At 46.5% G+C, this 20,433-nt stretch overlaps 1 protein-coding gene across 1 annotated transcript in view; it reads right to left on the minus strand.

The window, feature by feature from the left end:
• Positions 1 to 237: 237 nt before the first annotated feature.
• The window catches only part of ARIH1 (ariadne RBR E3 ubiquitin protein ligase 1), a 51,665-nt gene continuing 31,469 nt past the window's right edge, over positions 238 to 20,433 (minus strand). Inside the window, exons 4-14 of the mRNA XM_059481841.1 lie at positions 20,197 to 20,289; positions 19,811 to 19,866; positions 16,858 to 16,924; positions 16,059 to 16,165; positions 15,125 to 15,167; positions 13,972 to 14,043; positions 7,488 to 7,618; positions 7,331 to 7,388; positions 6,325 to 6,585; positions 5,770 to 5,882; positions 238 to 1,849 (exon numbers count right to left, since the gene is read on the minus strand). Of these exons, the coding sequence (XP_059337824.1) occupies positions 1,765 to 1,849; positions 5,770 to 5,882; positions 6,325 to 6,585; positions 7,331 to 7,388; positions 7,488 to 7,618; positions 13,972 to 14,043; positions 15,125 to 15,167; positions 16,059 to 16,165; positions 16,858 to 16,924; positions 19,811 to 19,866; positions 20,197 to 20,289 (1,086 nt within the window). The 3' untranslated portion in view covers positions 238 to 1,764. The remainder of the gene's footprint in view (positions 1,850 to 5,769; positions 5,883 to 6,324; positions 6,586 to 7,330; positions 7,389 to 7,487; positions 7,619 to 13,971; positions 14,044 to 15,124; positions 15,168 to 16,058; positions 16,166 to 16,857; positions 16,925 to 19,810; positions 19,867 to 20,196; positions 20,290 to 20,433) is intronic.

Here is a 20,433-nt window from a genome sequence, read left to right on the forward strand (position 1 = left end):
GCAAATAAAGGGAAAAGCAGGGATACGGGGACAACACCACATCTGTGGAACGTCGGTAGGAGCGGTGAGGGAGGCGAAGTGAGCCCGCTGCCAGCTGGAAACAGCATCCCGTGTTACAGCCCTGCCTGGGATCTGCGTTTTTCATCTGATCCCTTCACAACTTCCATCCCCTGGAAGCTGGCAGAGCGGCAGGAGGCTTGGAGGACACTTGCCTGGCGAAAAATACCACAGAAGGAATTCCTATACAGGAGTAAATTTAATAAAACCACCACCAATTGTTTACTTTAACATAGCTCTTGTTACAGAAATCATAAAAATGGACTCAGTAGCTAAACTCATTAGTTCTTTCCCCTTTTAATTGAAAAATACTCCGCTGATTTCAGCTTCTACTGCACTAGATGGAGTGTTAAATAGTTACCAGGACAGGACGCCCAGTGATTGAGCCCAAAACAAACACAAAGACAATTCCATCAGCTTTCCTTTTCCATGTTACGACTCGTTATAATGAAGTGAAAATTAAAACAGCAAGAAAGGGTCCATTTGACAGATGAAAGGTGGAGGGAGAGGAGATCCACAGCCGAAATCTCGCAGGAAGCCTTTGGAGAAGTGGTGCAAAACACCCCTCCGTGTCCTGCCTCGGGATCCAAAACAAATCTCTAAACACACACAAACACACACACACGCACTCACACGCCTCCTCTGGGATCACAGCACGTGTCCTGCGTGCACCAGTGGGAACAGAGAGCTGGATTTGGGCAGGTAAAGATAGATCTGGGGCCAAAAATAAACCAAGAAAAAGGCAAGGCATCCTGAACCAGAGCTCCAGGAGCTGCGAGGGGCCGCGTCCGTCGCCAGCAATGGATACACACACAGACCTGGGGGAGGCCCTGGACAGAAAGGAACTGCAGGAAGAGGAGAAACCCAACTGCTCTGGAAAAAGCCTTCCAAAAAGAAAAAAAAAAAAAAATATATATAGATATATTCACTACACCAGCACACGCTTCCCCCACCCCAGCCCAGGGAAAAAAAAAAAACAAAACCAAACAAAACAATCAAACTGAAAGAAAATGCACAGCAAATAGACATAATCTTGAAGATTTTTAAAGAATAAATATTTTTTTGTAATTAAACATTATGCAAACACGTGCCACGCTTGCTCTTTGTCCATGCATATGCGCTATATACAACTTTGAAAAATACTGTGTTGTCCTCTTTTTGTTTTAAAAGTCATATACAAAGGTTGGGGTTTTTTTTCCTTGCTGTGTACCCCCCTCCTTCCCTCCCCAAAAATCCTCTTTACAATGAGCCAATCCACATTCATCCATGTATTTGGGTGGCAGAGAGGAGGAGGGGGGTGGGAGAGCCACCCCCCTTACCAAAGTCCATTAAAATGGCTGGTTTGGACATGAAAAGCAGTGTCAAGAAACTGGTTTAAGTTTCATCTGTACTACACACAGGAAAAGAAAGAGAGAAAAGAAAAAGGAGTCGGCTTGGAGGATGAAGCTACGTTACAAGTTAAAGTTGGAGGGTTTTTTAGTGCGTCTGTCACACTCTTGGCCGCCTAGAATACTGTTGTACAATGGTTTATCTACCTTTTTTTTATTACAATATAATTTACTTAATTTTTCTGTTAACAAAACAGAATCCCGGTACTACAGACCAGCGGTGTAAGAGGCGGAGCAGCGCCCTGGGTGGGTTTTATTGGAATTGCATGAGCACTCTAGGATGGGAAAGGGTTCAGAGTTCATTGCTGCGGGGCCGGGCTCAGTCCTCGATGTACTCCCACAGGTCCTTCTCGTAGCCTTCATGCACGTGCTGCAACAAAACCCTCCGCCGGCTCTCGCAGTATCTGCAGGGGACAGGGACAGCGTGGAGAATGCACATCAGCAATCATGGAGCAGCAGGGACAGGGACAGCGTGGAAAAGGCACTCAGGAATCATGGAGCAGCAGGGGACAGGGACAGCACGGAAAAGGCACTGTCAGGAATCATGGAGCAGCCCTTGTTGCCTTGTGATTTCAGGATTTACCTCAGAAACCCGGTTCCTCCCATGGTGATTCCCTGCCAGGTGTGTCAGTCACCTCTCCTTTCCCATCCCTGACCCCTGCCCAGCACTGTCTGTCAGTCCTGGCATTCCAGAAGGGTGTGGGGTGATTGGCAGAGTCAAAGGATGCTCTCTACCCTTGGGGGACATTGGGCCATCCAGGTGTCCTTTGAGACCTTCCCTCCTGTACCTGGTTGATGGTCCCCGTGTTCCTTCCCTCCCCCTCTCCCCGGGGTTAAAAGGAACAGCAACCATGCAGTTTGGAGAGTTCTGTTGAAGCTGTTGCTGGGCCAGAATAAAGCTCTGGATCCAAAAAACCCTCCATCAGAACCAACTCCTTTCCTTCACCTTTGTCTTAAAGCTTCTCCAGCAGAGGGAAACCTGAGGAACAGCCCCTCCATGGGAGGAAGCTCCATCCCAGAGCCACCAGAGCGCCCCTCCATGCCTTGACTTGCATCCACGTGCTCACCTGCAGTGTCTCTGAGGTGAAAACACCACAGTTGCCCCTTTTTGGTCAAGCAGCAAGGGCCAGACAAGCTCAGGCACATCCCATGCAGCTATACTGGTATTATTCCAATAGCCCTGGCACCAAGCTATCCAAACCTACAGCATGCCTCACATCCTGTCCCAGACTGCAAGGCAAACTCTATTCTATTTGCCATCTGGATGGCAGTTGGCTTCTGCTCAGTGGGCAGTCTTCCTTATCTCTTCCACTATCAACCCTCCCTCCAGGGAGACACCTGCTGATAAGAGGCTATAGAATGTCACTGCATGGCTGATAAGAACTACAGCATCCCATTGGGAGATGTGAGCCCAGAGGGAGGAGCCAAGCATTGCTACCCAGATATAATCCAGAGGTTCTGAACACCAGCACGGCTTCTCCTCTGGATTCCCCACAGGAACAGCAGCTGCCTCTTCCACTGGACTTTCAGAGGAAGAGACTGCACCTTCCTACAGGATCCCTGCTCCATCAGAACCACCCCGGACACTCCAGGAGGGCTGCAGCCACAATTCCAATGGCACTGCTGCCAACACCCTGACCCACAGGGTGTCAGGTGGTGATCTGACTCTGTCAGTGTTGTTCTACTTCACTGCATTGTTTATTTTATCCTTTTATTTTCTTCCCTATTAAAGAACTTTATTTCTTGCTCCCATATTTTTTACCTGAGAGCCCTTTAATTTAAAATTTATAGCAATTCGGGGGGGGGGTGTTTACATTCTCCATTTCAGGGGAGGCTCCTGCCTTCCTTCGCAGACTCCTGGCTTTCCAAACCAAGACACTTCCAAAAGAGGTGATCTCCCAAGAAGGGAGTTTGTATTTACAGCCTGCTAACAGTGCTAATTAACACTGGCTGCTCCAGTCACTCAGCTCCAGGTCCCTGCCTGGAAACCAGTGTGCAAATTCAGAGTTTTTCAGGCCAAAGTATCCCCAGAACCTCTACAGCTGAGAAACCTTCAGGAATAACTGGAGGAGGAGGAAGCAGCAGCTGTGGTTTGAAAAAGTCAGAGCACAGGTTAGTGGAGATACATGGAATGGGATGAGCTCTCCCCAAACACAGCCGGCTGCCTGCTCTAAGCCCCATCAGGATAACAAAAAGCCATGTGTTAGCTGGGGAAAAAACTGGCTGGAGGTGTTCAAGGCCAGGTGGGATGGGGCCACCTGGTCTAGTGCAAAGTGTCCCTGCCCATGGCAGGAGGTAGAACAATATTTAAGATCCCTTCCAACCCAAACCAGTCCAGGATGAAAACCTCAGGAGCACTGACACAGTTGTAGATGGAGATGGAAGCAGTCCCAAGGGTTACTGGTCTGGCTGGAGAGCAGGTTTCACCTCACATCCCAACATGTGGCTCTCAGGGGGACACTACACCCAGGGAGTATTCCCACCTACTCTGACTGAAAAATGCTGCACATAAAACTGATCCAAGAGCCCTCCCAGGATCCTGAGGAAAAGGGATATCACAGAACAGCAAAGGATGTAATTTTGGGTGTGTTAGAAGACAAAAAGGACAGAAACATTGAACAAATTCAGGTTCCAAGAGCAAACTCTAAATAAACATCTGAGAGGTTCTGGCTGCTGGGAACCTGGCTTGTTTGGCAGGGGTCACACATCCCTCAGGAGAAACCTCCCAGTGGGAAGCTGTCCCTGATCCCAACACACTGACAACTGGCAGCAATTCCTCACCTAATGCTCAGGACCTGATCAGAGTGACTGATTTATCCATCAGAGCAGCTGTGGCTCCCCTCACTGCTGTCAGCTGGTCAAGAGAAACCCCTGTGCACAAAGTCCCATTGATTTTCAGGAGCATGTGATGGCAAACACGTGGTCTCTGCTTTTAGTTATTTTTCTGCTGGATGGGTGTGGGGGGCTTAATCCTGTTTTCTAGATATGTCTTTGCAAGCAAAGAGATCCAAACAGCTGAAACTGAACCAGCCTGGAGGGCAGTTCCTGCAGCTTCCCAGAGCTCTTTAAACCCACCTTGATGACATCCTGCTCCCAGTCTTGCATCAAAGGGCACCGTGCAGGACATGATTAAGACATGACTGAACTGGTTAATCAGGGACCTGCACGGGCTTGACAGATGTATTTTCTTCCCAGAAATGTGAAGGCAGGTTTGGGATACTGTTTCCAAGCGATTCAGGCTATATTAGGTTGTAATTTCACCCCTACAAAAGCATCCAGGTTCAGAGGACTGAAGTAAACAAGCAGCTTCATCTGAAATATCAAATTAATGGTGGCCTTAAAGGGTAAATTACAAAATGTCTCCAAAAAGAAGGTCAGGAAAGTCTTGTCCAGCCCCAGCTGTGCTGCCAAAGTTGTACAGAATGAGCCACCAAATCTTAACAGCTCCTGCCACGCCCCAAAGTCCATTGAGTCCTACAGCTCACCCTACTTTGGATATTTTCTTCCCCCTAAACCAGGCATAACAAATTCAGTGATTTTGGCAAAATGCCTCAGAAATGCAAGCCCTAATCCTGTGACTCATCCGCATTTTCAGCTTTGTACTTTTCCACTGTGCAGAAATGATTCTCCTGGGACTGAACAAAGCACTGGCATCTGTGTCACCTGGACCCCAGTCCCTGCTCCCCTTCCCAGCTGGGCAGGCTGCTCTATCCCTCTTCCTCGGGGACAGCTTTCCTACACCCACGTTTTGCACAAATGGACCCAGCAGACAATTAAAAGAGCCAATTGCTCTCTGCTGGCAGCTCATCCTAGGCCAAAGCTGGCAGCTTGGAATAACAAAGTCACTCCTTGTTCTTTGGCCCTGGCTCTGTGGATCCCAGTCTGGTGCTGGCCATTCCCACATGCTCCTTCTGTGCAGGAAGAGCAGTGTACTGAGAGCCATTGCTTCTGGACATGGGATTTTTTCCATTCTGGGGTTGAATCTTCCAGCTCCTGCTCTGCAGAGCAGATGGAAGGCAGAGCTGGGAGCCTCTCCCCACAGGCTGTCACCTCCCCTGAGAGCTGGGACACAAAACCACAGTGCCAGCATCTGCGTGAGGGCTTCACCCGGAGGATTTGGGGCTGGCTCAGGACAGCACTGCTGCTCTCAGAGATCCAGGGAATGGCTGATCACAATGGGTGGCACAAAGCCAAGAACAAACAGCTTCCCAAGGATGTGGCTCTGGAGAAACTGTATCTTGGCAAGTGCTCAGGTCACTACCTGACACAGGGCATGGCAACACTCTTTGGCTGTTTTGAGAGAAAGGAGTATTCCAACACAAACCTGTACTTATCCTGTACTTTCTGCTTTATGTCTTGCAGCGAATCTTGGGATATATCTCGCTCCAGGTACCCAGAAAGCACCTCTGTAGCATTCTCTAAGTCTGCTTGGTTATTCTGTAAAGAGATAAGAGAAAAAAAGTGTTTGAGGGAGGTAAAGGAAAGGGGGAGATTTTTATTTCAGCGCAATTGGAATCAGTACCAAAATAAAAAAGGATTAGATATCATGGAATCCCAGATTGATTTTGGGTGGAAATGGACGTTGAAACTCATCCAGTTCCATCACTGCCACGGGCCACCTTTCACTAGACCAGGCTGCTCCAACCCCCATTCAACATGGCCTTGAACACCTCCAGGGATGGGGCAGCCATAGCTTTGTGATTCTGTGACTCCTTTAACACACCATCCTACACAATACCCAGAGAACCTCTAACTTTGACACAAGAGAAAATTAAACCAGACTAACTTGGGTAAAAGTGGGGACTAGAGCCCTCCAAGCATTAAATCTTATTTCCTCAGTTTTACAATTTGAATTCCTCACAACCCCATTTTCTCCTACCTCAAAGATAATGGACTGATTATTCTTTTTGAGGTAGAAGGCAAAGACGTAAGTGTACATGAGTGTGGCACGACACTGGCAGAGGACGTCGACTGCTTTCTTCAGGAACTGCACCTCAATCCATGACATGTTGTGCTGCTGCATCTCCTCCATCTTCTGCTTCACCTGAGCATAGAGCTTGTGCTCGAAGCGCAGGCTCTGCATGTGGTTCATGTAGCGGTTGCAGTAGAACAGGTACCTCTGCAGGGCTGCTCGGGATCGCTGCATTAATTCCCATTAGGGAGAAAGAAAACAAATAGTTAAAATAAAGTAATGGCTGCAAGAGAAGTAAACCCTTCACAAGGCTCTTCCTGATCCAGAGAATGAGCTTCCTTTCCAAAGGAGGCTCCTCTCTCCTGTCGTGTTGGGCAGACAGCTCCGCGCAGCCCCGCTAACCCTGGGAAGCGCCCCGGGCACTTCCCAGCACAGCTCTGACATCCTCACTCCCAACCATGGAAGCAATTACAATCACACTGCTCCAGCCTCATCACTTCTGTATTTCAGCCTCTCGACTCAAGGTAAAGCACTCAAATGTTTCCAGTGTCATGACAAAAGAAAGAAGATGATGTTTTGTTGGGGGGTCTTTTGCTAATAAGGAATTCTAATTACTGTGCTTGGGCTAAGAGGGCAATCTCAGGTTGATTATAAAGCAGGGGAAAGGCACCGTGTGCTAAACAAGAGAACGAAGATGACTCAATACACAGTCATTAATCTTATTTTCCTCACACTGACAAACCAGCTGTAAAAAACTAACACCACGGGCATGGTTCAACTTGTGTGCTCTGGATGTACAAAGGTAGCAAGCACATAGCAGGCAAAGCCATCCCTATCTTAAAAGTCAAAAGACTTAACTGTCCTTTGGATTTGTGCCCGAATCCGTGAACTCCTTCAGAGCAGATGTGTAGGTTTAGAGAAAGCACAGCACAGGGCCGATGATCTCCCTCATCACCAAAGGTTATGGACTCACCTCCTGTGCATCCCTTGCTGCCTTTGCATCATCCTCATTGTAGCGATTACAGTTGTACCTGTAACAAGGACACCGATTCCACAGATTTCAGTCCAAATCCGTGCCGTTTGCACCGCGACCTCCTCGCCCTTCCAGCAAGGCGCGCTCCCGAACTCACCAGGCAGATCCGTGGGGCTCCCAGGGGCCCAGACACACCCAGCAGAACTCCGCCTTGCAGTTCTGGTTCCGACAGACCATGTGGTTGCAGCCCCCGTCCTTCTCGATGGTGACGTGGCATTTCGGGCATTCCTGTCCACAGGACAGAGAGCACCGTTAGCAGGGCAAGCACGGGACCCCAACAGCCTGGGGAACTTGGAAGGGTTCCCACAGCAGGCAGACAGAGCACGTCAAGAGAAATACATGATTTAATTCTTCCCTTTGGACATCGAGATCCTCTTCAGTCAGGCCTTAAAATACTTCCAAACCCGGAGCAGTTAGACAGAAAAAAACTTAAGGAATAACATATTTTATCTATGCTGCTCTCACAGAGGGACACTGGGCGAGTCACTTCATGACCTTCCCCAAAATCCCAGCAGAGGGGTGGTCTCTAAGAGCCTGGGAAGCATGAGGAACTTGGCTTTCCTCACCACCGAGTGTCTGCTCCACTCTGGGACTGAGACCAAGCCGGAATCACGCTGTTACCAATCCTGCAGCTGTAACACGCCATCCAGAAAGGAGCTGAAAACATGCAGCAAGACTCTAGTGTGCTTCAAAGAAGCTGCTGTCAGCTAAAAAGACACTTCTCTTCCTGAGGTGTTTCCATGTTTCCCATCAGGTCCCTTTTTTCCCTCACTGAAGACTTTTCCATAAAAGCTCACATGGGCTTTCCCTTTCAGGAGTAAGGCTTTTGACAAATGTGAGTATCTCAAAGGGCAGCTCTGCACAGGGAAATATCTGGGGAATATAACACCAATATCTCCATGAGCTTGGAAATTAACAAATCAACAAAGCAGCAAATACAAGAAGAAAAAAGCTGCATAAATAAAACCAAAACCATTTTAGGCTGAATCAGCTCCTCATCCAGCTCATCCCACAACCACACCAGCCTTCATGAAGTTTCTGCACGAGCCAGTTTTTATCTATAACACAATAACAAACATATCCAAACCAGTGATACACACACCTGTAAAACCAGCTGCAGCTTTTGGGTCAGAAGCATGTGAAATCCCCTCCCCAGTCTGGAGCATGTCTTTTCTAACCAAAGCACACAGCTCCTACCATGGCAATCAGATAAACTCTCAGCAAAGGAAGAAACCAACATGCACAATCACTCCAGAACTGTTACTTCTACATAAGACACAATCCAATGGGTTCTTGCACACCCACTCTGAGTGTCCCAACTATTACTGCATTTTATATGAGTCTGCCAGTTTGGATTGTCACAGACAGAATTTGCACATCAAACCACAAGGGGATCAAGCAGCAACCAAGCACAAAAGAGGGATTTTTCAGACCTGCCTTTTTCCCAGTCACCTGTGTTTGTTCTTCAGACTCAGCAACTGTACTACAAACAGAGTAAATGAAGCACAGTAGCTCCTGTGCTGGTCCCCTCAAGGGCACAACACCAACATGTTCCCTAGGACTGTCCACAGGATGGATACTCAACCAGGGAAGCTTGTTCCCAGTTAGTCACTTCAGTTCTGTGAACTTCAAAGTCAAAAATGGTCCCTCCTTCAAACAGAGCACTCAATGCAGCATCTATTTCCCTTCCTCCCTCTTCCAATCCTGCACCAACAAGCCAAGACTCAAATGTAGGTTTATGTCAGCAATGTCCTACCCAGCTGTGCAGATCCCTGCTCAGTCTGCTCATCAGCCAGGGTGGCCCTAAGTACAGACAGTGGCCCTGTCCCACCATGACCCTGGGCTGCACAGCCAGAGGAGGCTGTGGAGCTGTGCAGTTCTTCCAGACACATCTCCCATCAGGGGCAGACCTCACTGGTGGGAGGCACAGCTGCTGTGATCCCTCCTGCTGAGCAAAATCCTACAGTGAGAGAGGGAGAACAGGCCTCAGGTGACCTGCCTAGCTGCCACAAGCACATATGCACAGCACAGGGATTTGGGGCCATATCACCCCAGTGAGGCTCCACCAGGAGCAGGGAAATTCTGCCCTCCTGCCTTTGAGGTGGGATCAAGCTTTCCAATGTGTCCACAGTGCTCAGGGCTTTGAGCTCTGGAATACAAACTAGGACAAAAAGACCCTTCCAGTGCCTCAAAGGGCTCCAGGAGAGCCTGGAGAGGGACTCTGGATGAGAGGGAATGGTTTTCCACTGCCAGAGGGTGGGGCTGGATGGGATATTGGGAAGAAATTCTTCCCTGTGAGGGCAGGAGCCCCTGGCACAGGGTGCCCAGAGCAGCTGTGGCTGTCCCATCCCTGGCAGTGCCCAAGGCCAGGCTGGACAGGGCTTGGAGCACCCTGGGATAGTGGAAGGTGACAGAGGTGGAACTTGATTTAAGGTCCTTCCAACTCAAACCATTCCATGATTCTAGGATCTCATTCCAGCCCTTTTCTCACAGGGAATGTCATCCTTTCCACACCTTCATGCTCCTGTCTAGCAAAGCACAAGGAAGAGGTGACACAGTATCTGTGCAGATCCCTAAAGCTGTGTAAAAGTGAAAAGTTGAGTATTAATAAAAATTAAAGCCATGAAAAGCACATACTAAAGACACCAGCAGAAAAAGAAGTAGTAACTACTCAAGTCACCAACAGAACAAGTGGGAGAGATTTACAGATTAATGAGGATAGGGAAGGAAGCTCTCCCTGAGAATTACAGCCATGCAACAACCCAACAGGCAGCAAATCAAGTTACTAAACCTGCAGATTATTGTGCACATTATCAGCCACAGCACAGCACAGAAGTGACCTCATTAACATTGTTCCACTTCAAACAATTCCATACTGGGCTTGGAAACAAAAGCCTGGGCAAACCTGGCAAAGGAGAACAATCCTGATTTTGTTGTAAAAGTCCATGCACACATAAAGCACCATAAACCTCAGCAGCTCTTTTATGAACAGGAAGCTAAACAGAAACATGTTTCTTATTTCAGGGCAAGTGAAAGAGATTAGTCCTTTCTAGAACTCCCAGAGGAACTGGTAGACATCAGCACCCCACAGCCACATTCACATCAATGCCTTCACCCCTGACCCATCCTATAAGGACTCATCAAAAACCACAGGGGTTTCTTAATGAATTTCAACAAAACCCAAAACATTATGGCTAACACAAACACTACACTAGTCATAGAGCAAAATTTTTAAAGCAGATTTGAAACACCAGTTCGTCTGAGAAACGGAGATGGCACTTGGGCACTTTTAGAAAAACACAGACCACAGCTCCACTGCGGTGGGAAATGAGGGAGCACAGTTTGGTGCTGGTGCCCAGGAGGATTCCATGTCCTGCCAGAATTCCCACACATCAGGATCTCCAGAAAGTACAAAGGGAGCACTTTAAGCCATTAAAAAGGGACCTGAAAAGGCAGAGATGTGGGCTCATGCCATTTTATCTCATGCACAAGAGAAAAACAGCCAATGGGTTTTTTTGGAGAAGAAAATGTGCCTGGTTTATCCATCAGCCCTTCATGCTCTGTCTGACCTGCAAGGGGGAAGGATGGGGATGTGCCAGGAGCCAAAGAAGCAAGGCTGGGCCTTTTTTGGTACCAGATGAACAACTTTCATTAACATCAATTAAAGTTCCACAATAAAAAGCAGTGCCTTGTGTGAAGGCCAGCACCTCACTGGCTTTATTCTTTTCCCTTTGGTATTCCAAGAAGCAGAGATTAAAATCACACTCAGGTTCCATACAGGTTTCCCCTCCTCCTTTTAGACCACTTCCAGATACACCTTAAGAGTACAAAATAAATGCACAAATCCAAGTTTTCTCTATTTTTCACTCCTTTGGATGTCCACTTGACAAAAGTAATGGATCTCTGTGGTTCCTTTATTCCCAAATACCAATACTTAAACTGAAACTTGCCGAGTTTAAGTCAAGAAAGGAAGAACCAAGTTTGTCAAATAAACTGAAAAAGGAAGAAATGTGCAAATCCTTGGACTATTCAACACCATTCCTCAAGAAGACTGAGAATTACAGGCTTGATAAAGAACTTGTATTGCCTTATCTCAACTTTAAATTACTCTAGTTAAGCTGAACTCATGTGAAAGTAGCTTATTTTAAGAAAAAAGCCATCTACTCCAGCACATTCTGCTGCAAGGGCTGTATCTTTTGTAGAAGTAGAAGGAATTTAGGTCTCCTAAGTGCAAGTAAATGAATGCAAAAGAATAAAAAAATCATATCAGAAACCACAGAACTCACTACTCGAATCTCCTCGTTTTTCATTCAGACCACTCTACATAATTCATCAAAAAACACATCACATCATTCCAGTTTGGGAACAGAAGCCAATTCAGCTGGGTTTCACTCTTCTGTTCTCTCACACAATTGCCTAATCTTCCTTTCCAACTCCATCTCCCAGGACAAGCCGGAACAAATGTATCTCACATTCTCCCGTTGCAAAGGATTATCCAGATTTCAAGCCCACATTCCAGAGGATCGGTATTTCTCTTTTACACCTTCATCTTGGTTATGACAGGAAGTCTCCTTCCCTGAGAGGAGCCCACATGGGACAGGATTCATGCCTGGATGGCTCCAGAAAGCGCTTTCCAAAAGCCAGAAACAGCAACGGAGCGTGTAGTCACAACCGAGTTCCTTGGAGAGCTGTTCCCAGTGATAATGGAGATTTCTGCATCTGATGGTACCTGATTCCTTTCTAGGTTCTTCAAAATTAAGTTCAACACAATTTAAGCTGTGAAGCCAACAGTGCAGGCACAAGCTGTGCCTCACCAAACACGGCTGCCCTGCTTTCCTGTTAGGAACAGTACAGAGAGAAAGGAGGGATGGATCCACACTCCAACTGCACAATTCCCACCCCAGTGTACTGCTACAGCCCCACACCCAGACAGCACCTGGGCTTCTCCATGCCTCTGGTCAGGGATCAGCAGGGAACTGAGGCAGGAGTTGGACGCAGCCAGGCTGACCTGGCTCTCCAGAGGCTGCACAGCTCCCAGGACACACATCCCAGAGGCCAAAGCTGGAGATTCCCACCTTCCCCAAGGCAGGGATCAGCATGAGGGTGGTACTCTTCCTGCCAACTTTTCCCTCAATTGAATCCAGCATCAGCCCAGAGAGAGGAATGCCATATTGTCCTTCAGCTAATTCAATGGATATGGATGCTGTAAGACTCCAGCACTGTTGGCTTGCTCAAATGTCTGGAGTAATTACCCTGATGGCAATTTTTCTCCCTGTTGCAGCCTGGGCTAAGTATTCCCATGTAGGAATGTCTGGGACAGTATTAGAGGAAGCAGCTTAGACACTGATGTCCCACAGCAGCAGCTCTGCTGCTCACACCAGACCAAAGGTACCAGTGAAGAAGCAGGGCTGGTGCCAGATGCCACCTTCCAGATGGGTGTTTCCCATCCCCAAAAAACTTCTTATTCCCAAGGCAGGGGCAGGTAGAAGATGGGGAACCCCAAGATCAGCCTCCTGAGGGCTTTAACAGGCAAAGCAGGGCTGTTGCTGTTCCACTGTCCCAAATACGTGAGACCCAAGGCCAGCAGTGCTTACACTCTGCCTTTTCCAAGCTATTGGCTGCTCTTCCTCAGGTTTAATAGGAGCAGTCCCTGAAGGCTCAGCAAACTCCAGACAAAGCTGGTTCAGCCCCAGAGCCACTTTGGAACACACTGAGACAAAGGCAAAGTCCCTCTGGTGACTCTGTGAGCTCCAAGCAGGGCTCACTCCAGGCTGATGGGAGCTGCCCAGCAGGGGTTTCCCTGCCACCATAACACAACATTCCAGCTCGATGGAAACCAGGCAGCCTGCAAACCATGCCATTAACCACTTACACAACAGAGCTAAGAAAACAAAGCAGCCATTTCCTCACTCCCTCCCCACCTTCCTCCTTCAGCTGGGAGCCCCAGGCCTGCTCCTCACCCCCATGGGAGCTGCTGCTTTTGTGTCCATGTTACCATGACAATCTTGGTTTTAATTTGCCCCAAAATGATCAAATGGTAAAGTTTCAGGCAAAGTTGGGCTAAGTAGAAGGAAGAGCTTTACATAATGAAATCCCAGACAGCTGTTGTGCCAGTCTCCACCTGGAATGCTGCCCAGCAGAAATGAAGGCTCCTCCGGAGGCCAATCCCAGGGATTTGAAGGCAGATGTAAATGATGCCAGCCAAACTGAGCCACGGGTGGTGGTAACATGTTCCACACATGGAATGAGCCATGGATCTGCTCAGGGAGGCCACTGGTGCCAGACAGGAGCCCAAATACTTAAATCTTGAGCTTCCTTTGGGTCTCCAATTAACTGTTTCTTCCAAGCACTTTCCTTCACTGAACCTGAAGAAACTCCTTCACTGAACTTGAAGAAACTCACCTGGTTCCAGGCATTAACACCTGTTCGCTCTTCAAACAAGAGCACTTGAGTGTACTGTGGATTTTAAGGCTTGCTCTTAACAGGGAACAGAAAAAGCAATCCTAGTGCAAGGAATTAGATTGATGTCCTTTTCACCTGACTGTATAAAGTCTCTATATAAAATGGAGAAAACCTCTCACCTTTGTGTTGGCTGCAATCCAATTGGAGGTTTCACTGTCATCATCACACTTCTTAATCCATTTCTTTAACCACTGTCAGAAAAATGATGGAAGAAGAGTGTTCAATGTAGCTGGAGGAACTGCAAATGTTCCCAGGACACCTGCTCACATTAAGGTACACCCAGCCACATGGGAACTGGGGAGTGTTGGTGGTGGAAAACTGTGCAAGCAGCCACTAATTTAGTGGCAGACAGTTCCTTCTGCTCCATCCTGATCCAGCAAGCACAAGCACCCAGCACAAACACTCCTGCAATGAGTTTGCAGCTCTTAATCAACACAAACTTCATGTTGGACTCTTAAATAATAAGGACATTTTGGCTTTGGGGTGACTAATTGTGGCCTTCCAGTACCTGAAAGGGGCCTACAAGAAAGATGGAGAGAGACTGTTTACAAGGGCCTGGAGGGACAGGACACAAGGAATGGCTTCCCACTGCTAGAGGGCAGGGATAGATGGGATATTGGGAAGGAAATGATCCCTGTGAGGGTGGGGAGGCTCTGATACAGGCTGCCCAGAGAGCAGCTGTGCCTGCCCCATCCCTGGAAGTGTTCAAGGATGGGGTTTGGAGCACTCTGGGCTAGTGGAAGGTATCCCAGCCCATGGCAGGCTGTGGGAGTAGATAATCTTTAAAGGGAAGGGTTTGGAAGGGTCCAACCCAAACCAGCAAAACCAAATTAGTTGCTCCAGTACAATGGATAAACACCTGACAAAACATCAAACACCTACAGGAACAACTCCTACAGGAATGCTCCTTGTCCAAAAAGCACCTTCACTCCTCTGCAGGGGTCACAGGTCTAACAGCCTCCTCTTCCAGGCAATTCCCACCTGGATGAGGCACTGCTCCCTCACAAGGTCCAACTGGGGGGCAGCAGTAAAGGCACCCAATAGGGTTTCACTGCTGGTTCTCACCCTGTGATTTGAACAGGTGAGCTACTCTGCTCCATGGTGGGAACAAAAATTGGGCTCAGTAGTCCCTGGGGGTCCCTTCCAGCTCAGGATCATCTGTGATTCTATGGACAGCCACAAAAACTTGGGCTTCATTGCTAAGTCTTGCACATACATTTATTTTAAACTTTTTCAAAACACAGATTTGTATAAGAACGTTGACATGCTCACCTTGCATTTAACAGGATCATGCCAGTTTTCACCACAGTTAAAGCTGCAAGGGAAAGAAAGGGAAAATAAGCAGACTGTACTTGTAATTAAAAAGTGTAAGTTTTCTTCTGGGTTGTTCAAAGCCAGTCCTAAGGAAACTCAACACACCCCTCCCTTCAATCCTGAAATGCTTCAAGGGCCACTTCAAAACAGTGACAGAACAAAGGGGAATGGCTTCCCACTGCCAAAGGACAGAGTTAGATGGGATTATTAGGGAGAAATTCTTTACTGTGAGAGTTGTGAGACACTGAAACTGGTTTCTAGAGAAGTCACCCCATCCCTGGAGTGTCCAAGCCAGGCTGGACAGGACTTGGAGCAGCCTGGGATAGTGGAAGGTGTCCCTGCCTATTGTAAATCAAAGGTGACTCCGACGAAGGGGAGAGAGAATGATGCATCTGACTCCAGTGATATCAGAAGGGTAATTAATTACTTTATTATACTATACTATATACATTTCATCTGAACTGAATGTGCCCAGCACTCACTCTGCACACAACTGCTCACTCTGCACTGAATCTTGTGACTGTCACCTGACAGTCCCCACACACACACACACACTCTCTTGGCCCTGACAGGCCAAGGAAACAAAACATCCTCACTCTGGATAAACAATCTCCATATTGCATTCTACTTTGGCACAACACAGCCACAGCAAGTGATAAGAATCGTGTTTTCCCTTTCTCTGAGGTTCAGAGAATCTCAGAAATCCTTGGGAAGAATTGTGCCTTGCTTTTCTCTGTGAAGAGAAACGTGGCAACACCTGCCCATGGCAGGGGGTGGAACTGGACACCTCTGAGGTCCCTCCCGAGCCAAAGCAGCCTCCATGAACGCACAGTAACACACTTGAGGCAGTGAGTACAGGCAGAATCAGCAGCTTTTCGTGGCTGGCTCTTACCAGAACTGACGGCCACATTTGCAGCGCACGGGTTTCGCATCCGGGTACTGGACTTTAACGACGTGGTGGCAGTCGGGGGCAGGACACCACTTTAACAGTCGATTACACTGAAACAAAGCACACATCCCACATCACAGGGGAAGCTGTGCTCAAGGACAGCTCCTGCCCTGCGTGCCTTTGTTGTGGCTGCAAACAGCTAAGAGATTAAAACCAAACCCACTGCACCCATCACTTCTGGCAAGGACTGAAAGCTTGATCCTGTAACAACTTCTGCCCCGGGCTCTACAGGACAGCTGAAGCCACACAGCTGGGAAACTGGGACAGTGCAAACATCCTGCAAAGCACCTTTCTCCAAGTTTATTTGGAGCCTAGAAAACTATCAGTGTTTTGCTAAAGCACTTCTGCAGTTTTACTTCAACTGGCAAAATGTTTAAGGCATGCTCTTGTTTACAGCATTTCCTGCTTTTCAATGTGAAGTATCTCAGGTAACACTCCAGAGCCATAAATATTACATAACTATTATGTAACTACTATAACTACGTAATTCTGCTTCTCAGAACTCAAATATTAAGCAACAGCTCTTGCATTCTCTTTAGGTCTTTTGTCCTAAAGTTTTTTTAGTATTTTCCTACAATTATCCCTGTAATGCAAAGGACAATAAAACAACCCCTGCATTCACACCTGATTAGAGACTATGCAAAAAAACTGCTCTGTAGTTCTAAACAAGCCTCCAGCCTCTGGCTGGCTACACGTGTGAGACAAACCCTACAAGCCATTAAAAATTCAAATAAGAACTCACCTCTACAAAACTATTGGTTATTAAATGCTGGTACTTTAATTTAACCTTGGAATCTGTGATCAGACGCCTGTGGGAAGGGAAGAAGCAGAAAAATTGTAGCAGAAATATTGGTTTTTTCATATACTGCCATTAAGTGAAGACAGATTTGATTCATCCTTTTACACTTGCAGGTACTTTTTGTACTTACCTGTTCCCTATTTATTTGTTAGATCATTATGAAAACTACATTCATTCTATTCAATATATAAATATATTAGCTTCAGAAACAGAAAGCTCATGCAGTTAAAAAAAAACTGAACCTCTTGGTGTGAGGATTTTTATTTAAAAACACTTTCCTGAAGAGCCCAAGAAACAAAGCAAGTAATTTAATCAGCTCATTTACATAAAACAAGCACATTTTGTGGCAAATCCCTTTAAAAAGCTCCAGAACAACCCTTGTGTGGCTAATAACTTTGGGAAGCCTCATGTTAGCTGGGTTTCAGTGGAATGCTACAGCTTCACCTTAAAAATTAATGGTGTTTTAATCTATCTACCATAAAAACAAAGCTGACTTGAATTCAGTATCACTAGGGGTGTACACAACATGGACTTTAAACTAATTCCAGTCTGCTTGGAACTGGGAGAGCAGAGGAAAACTCACTGATGGGAACCCTTGACAAGCATGGTGACCACTTTTCTCCTGGGCACACCATTCCAGCTGGCATTTGCAGACTGCCCAGCCTAAATGCATCCAAAATAACTTAATTGTGGATTGCTGAGCCCTTCTAAAAATGTCTTTTAGCTATAACTGAAGTGTCTTCCCAATATATCTAAATATAAAGCTGCACTGACACACCCTTTGTGGCATTCCTGGTTCATATCCTACTGTGGGATACAGCTTTATACAGGCCATACCATGGGTAAATATTGGAATTAATGGATTTTCCTTTCCAGCTGCAGCCAAAACTAAGGGTATTCCTGCATGTTATCCTTACAACACTCCCTGAGGAGCAGTGTGTGCCCAGGGGATGTGCACAAATCCCAGCTCTGGGCAGCTGGGGAGCTCCTCTCCCAAGCACATGCTGGTTATTACATAAATCACAGCACGTGGCAGCTCAATTCCCAGGGCTAAAATAAAACAAATCAGCTGACAAAGCATCTCCTGCAATTCTGGAGTCAAACTTACTGAAGAATGAGAAAACAATTTGAATTTGGTATTAATTAGAAATCTCTTTTTTTACCCTATACCTGGGCTTCAAGACATACTAAACATCACCTTGAAAATGTACTGTATTATAGCAATATATCAGGTTCTGTAATTTAAATAAATAGTCATGCCATGACTAACCAGAGCACACAATCCACTGATTTTTTGCATATCAGTCTGCTTTGATTGCCCTAATCAACATCACCAGGTCAAGATTTCAAGAATTTTGCTTTGAATGTTACTATCTTTTGGTAAATCATAAATGAAACTAGACAAATTAAGAGGTGAAACTCATGCCCAGAGCCCATAAATCATATTAATTTTGTGTTCATATCACTTGGAAACTGAGAGCTGGAGACTTTGTAAACAGGAAAGGACCTAAAAAGTAATAATTAACAACACAGGAGTGAGTACAGGTTCCAGTTGAGATAATTTACATTTTTTGACATATATATTGACATATCCTAAGATTGCCACAGTTGTCTTTGTTGGCTTTTAAAGGAAAGAGTTTTTTCAAAAAATGCACCTTCCTCCCCACAGAAATGCATGGAAGACCAGGGAAAGGTGGATTTTTACCACTAGGAACAATTTCTAGTTTCACTCAGACAAATGGGACCACTGCCCTATCCCAGGCCTCATCCCTGCTCTCTCCAGCCAAGGGGAATCCCAAGCACTGCCCTCCTTTTCTTCCATCCTTTCCTTGCTCCTGCCACTGCCACCCCCAATGCTTTCAGCTACTCCATTTCTCATGCACTGTTTGAACAGCTCATTCCAACTGCTGCAATCAGGAAAACACTCCAAAAAGTCCTGCTGAGAGCGTTTGACTCCACAAATTGAAGTTCAACCTCTGGTAAACAAAAATCTCAATCAAGTTACTCAAGACATGTCAACTACAGCTCAGTTTCCACCCACTAGGCTCTACAAACCACCCCTCAACAGGGCAGGAAAGCATTTCAGCTACTTCCACTTCCATCCAGCCTACACTCCATGAGTAACCAAGAGCCAAAATTGGGAAAATCGTTGCTCTGAAAGCAGCTGATAATAAAAAACACCAAATTAATATCAATGAGTGAGTCAGGCTTCAGGAAGGAAAGAATAAGGTAACAAAATAAGCCTCTACTGAGATGTTTTAGCAAGAAGAATTAAAATGAACTTGAACAAAGCTCAACATTATGAAGGATATTGCTCATGGAACAACTTTTCTCAGTATAAAAGAGAAGGAAGCTCATGGAGTTCACTGCTCCACCATGAACTGTATCAGTCATTCTGCAGCTGGACAACTTAACAATTCCAAGGATACAGGATGACACACCACCTTAATCAAATCTTGTGTTTGAGGGTCAACTGCCTCCTATCAGAGGGCAAAAAACACATCCTGCATCAGCCCTTAGGACTCCTGTCCTCTGACTCACCTCTTAACTACAGCTATAGGGCTTGGGCAACCAGTGGGTTGACCTGGGTAGAAGTCCTAAATTCCTACCTAAATCAAAGGAAACAGAGTGCACAAAGCAGTAAAACAGGGTTTGGAAACCCTGGTGTCACACTGACCAAACTGGTCAGGGAGTGTTTCCTCCCAGTGTCATCACATGGGGTTTTCACACCTCAACAGGAGGTTAAGAGACATTCTGGAATCAAAGCAGACAGTTCAAGACAGTTCCTCTGCTGCCTGCAAGCCTCTGTGCAGTTTGTTAGAAGCATTTGAATAGATCTGAATAGCACATGAGTAACACAATGGAAAGAGAGAGCAAAGCCATGAGAATTACTTACATAACTGTATTGTCGTCCACTAAGATATCACAGCCATGGGCAGGGCATGAAATGGTCTGAAAAACACAAAAAGGTCAGAGAAGGAACAGTGGTTATCCTGGTTCTGCATCACAAGGAATTCCAAGGCACCAGACTTCACTACAATCCACAGCCAAAGGAGTGCCCTGCCTCTCCCAGGTGTGCCACTGGTTCCTCCTTCCCCAGCCCAGAAACCAACCCCACTGAATTCTTTCCAGATTCACCTTAGCAGAGCCCCAAACCTTTGGGGTTTGGGTTTTCTCTGTTGTTCTTTTGGGTTTTTTTAAACTTTAGCAGAGAGACTCTCCCCCCTCTCTCCAATACACAGGATTTCCAGAAATAAGCCATGAGGTGAGTTGAGATTTTACCTGTCCCATGCCTTCCTCCATTATTTTGGTAGTTAAATATTCACTCCAGCACTGCATACAGAATTTGTGTCCACACTCTAGGCCAGTGAAATACTGCAATGACAAAGAACACAAGACATGGCCTCATTTTATCACATGGATTGATAAAAAATAATTTCACCCTCTTGGTGCTGTGCAGTTCATCCATCCCATCCCTCATTCCTCACACCAAAGCTGAGACACTGCTATTCTCTTTGC

This window comes from Ammospiza nelsoni, chromosome 14, assembly GCF_027579445.1.
Source record: "Ammospiza nelsoni isolate bAmmNel1 chromosome 14, bAmmNel1.pri, whole genome shotgun sequence".
Taxonomy (NCBI): Eukaryota; Metazoa; Chordata; class Aves; order Passeriformes; family Passerellidae; genus Ammospiza; species Ammospiza nelsoni.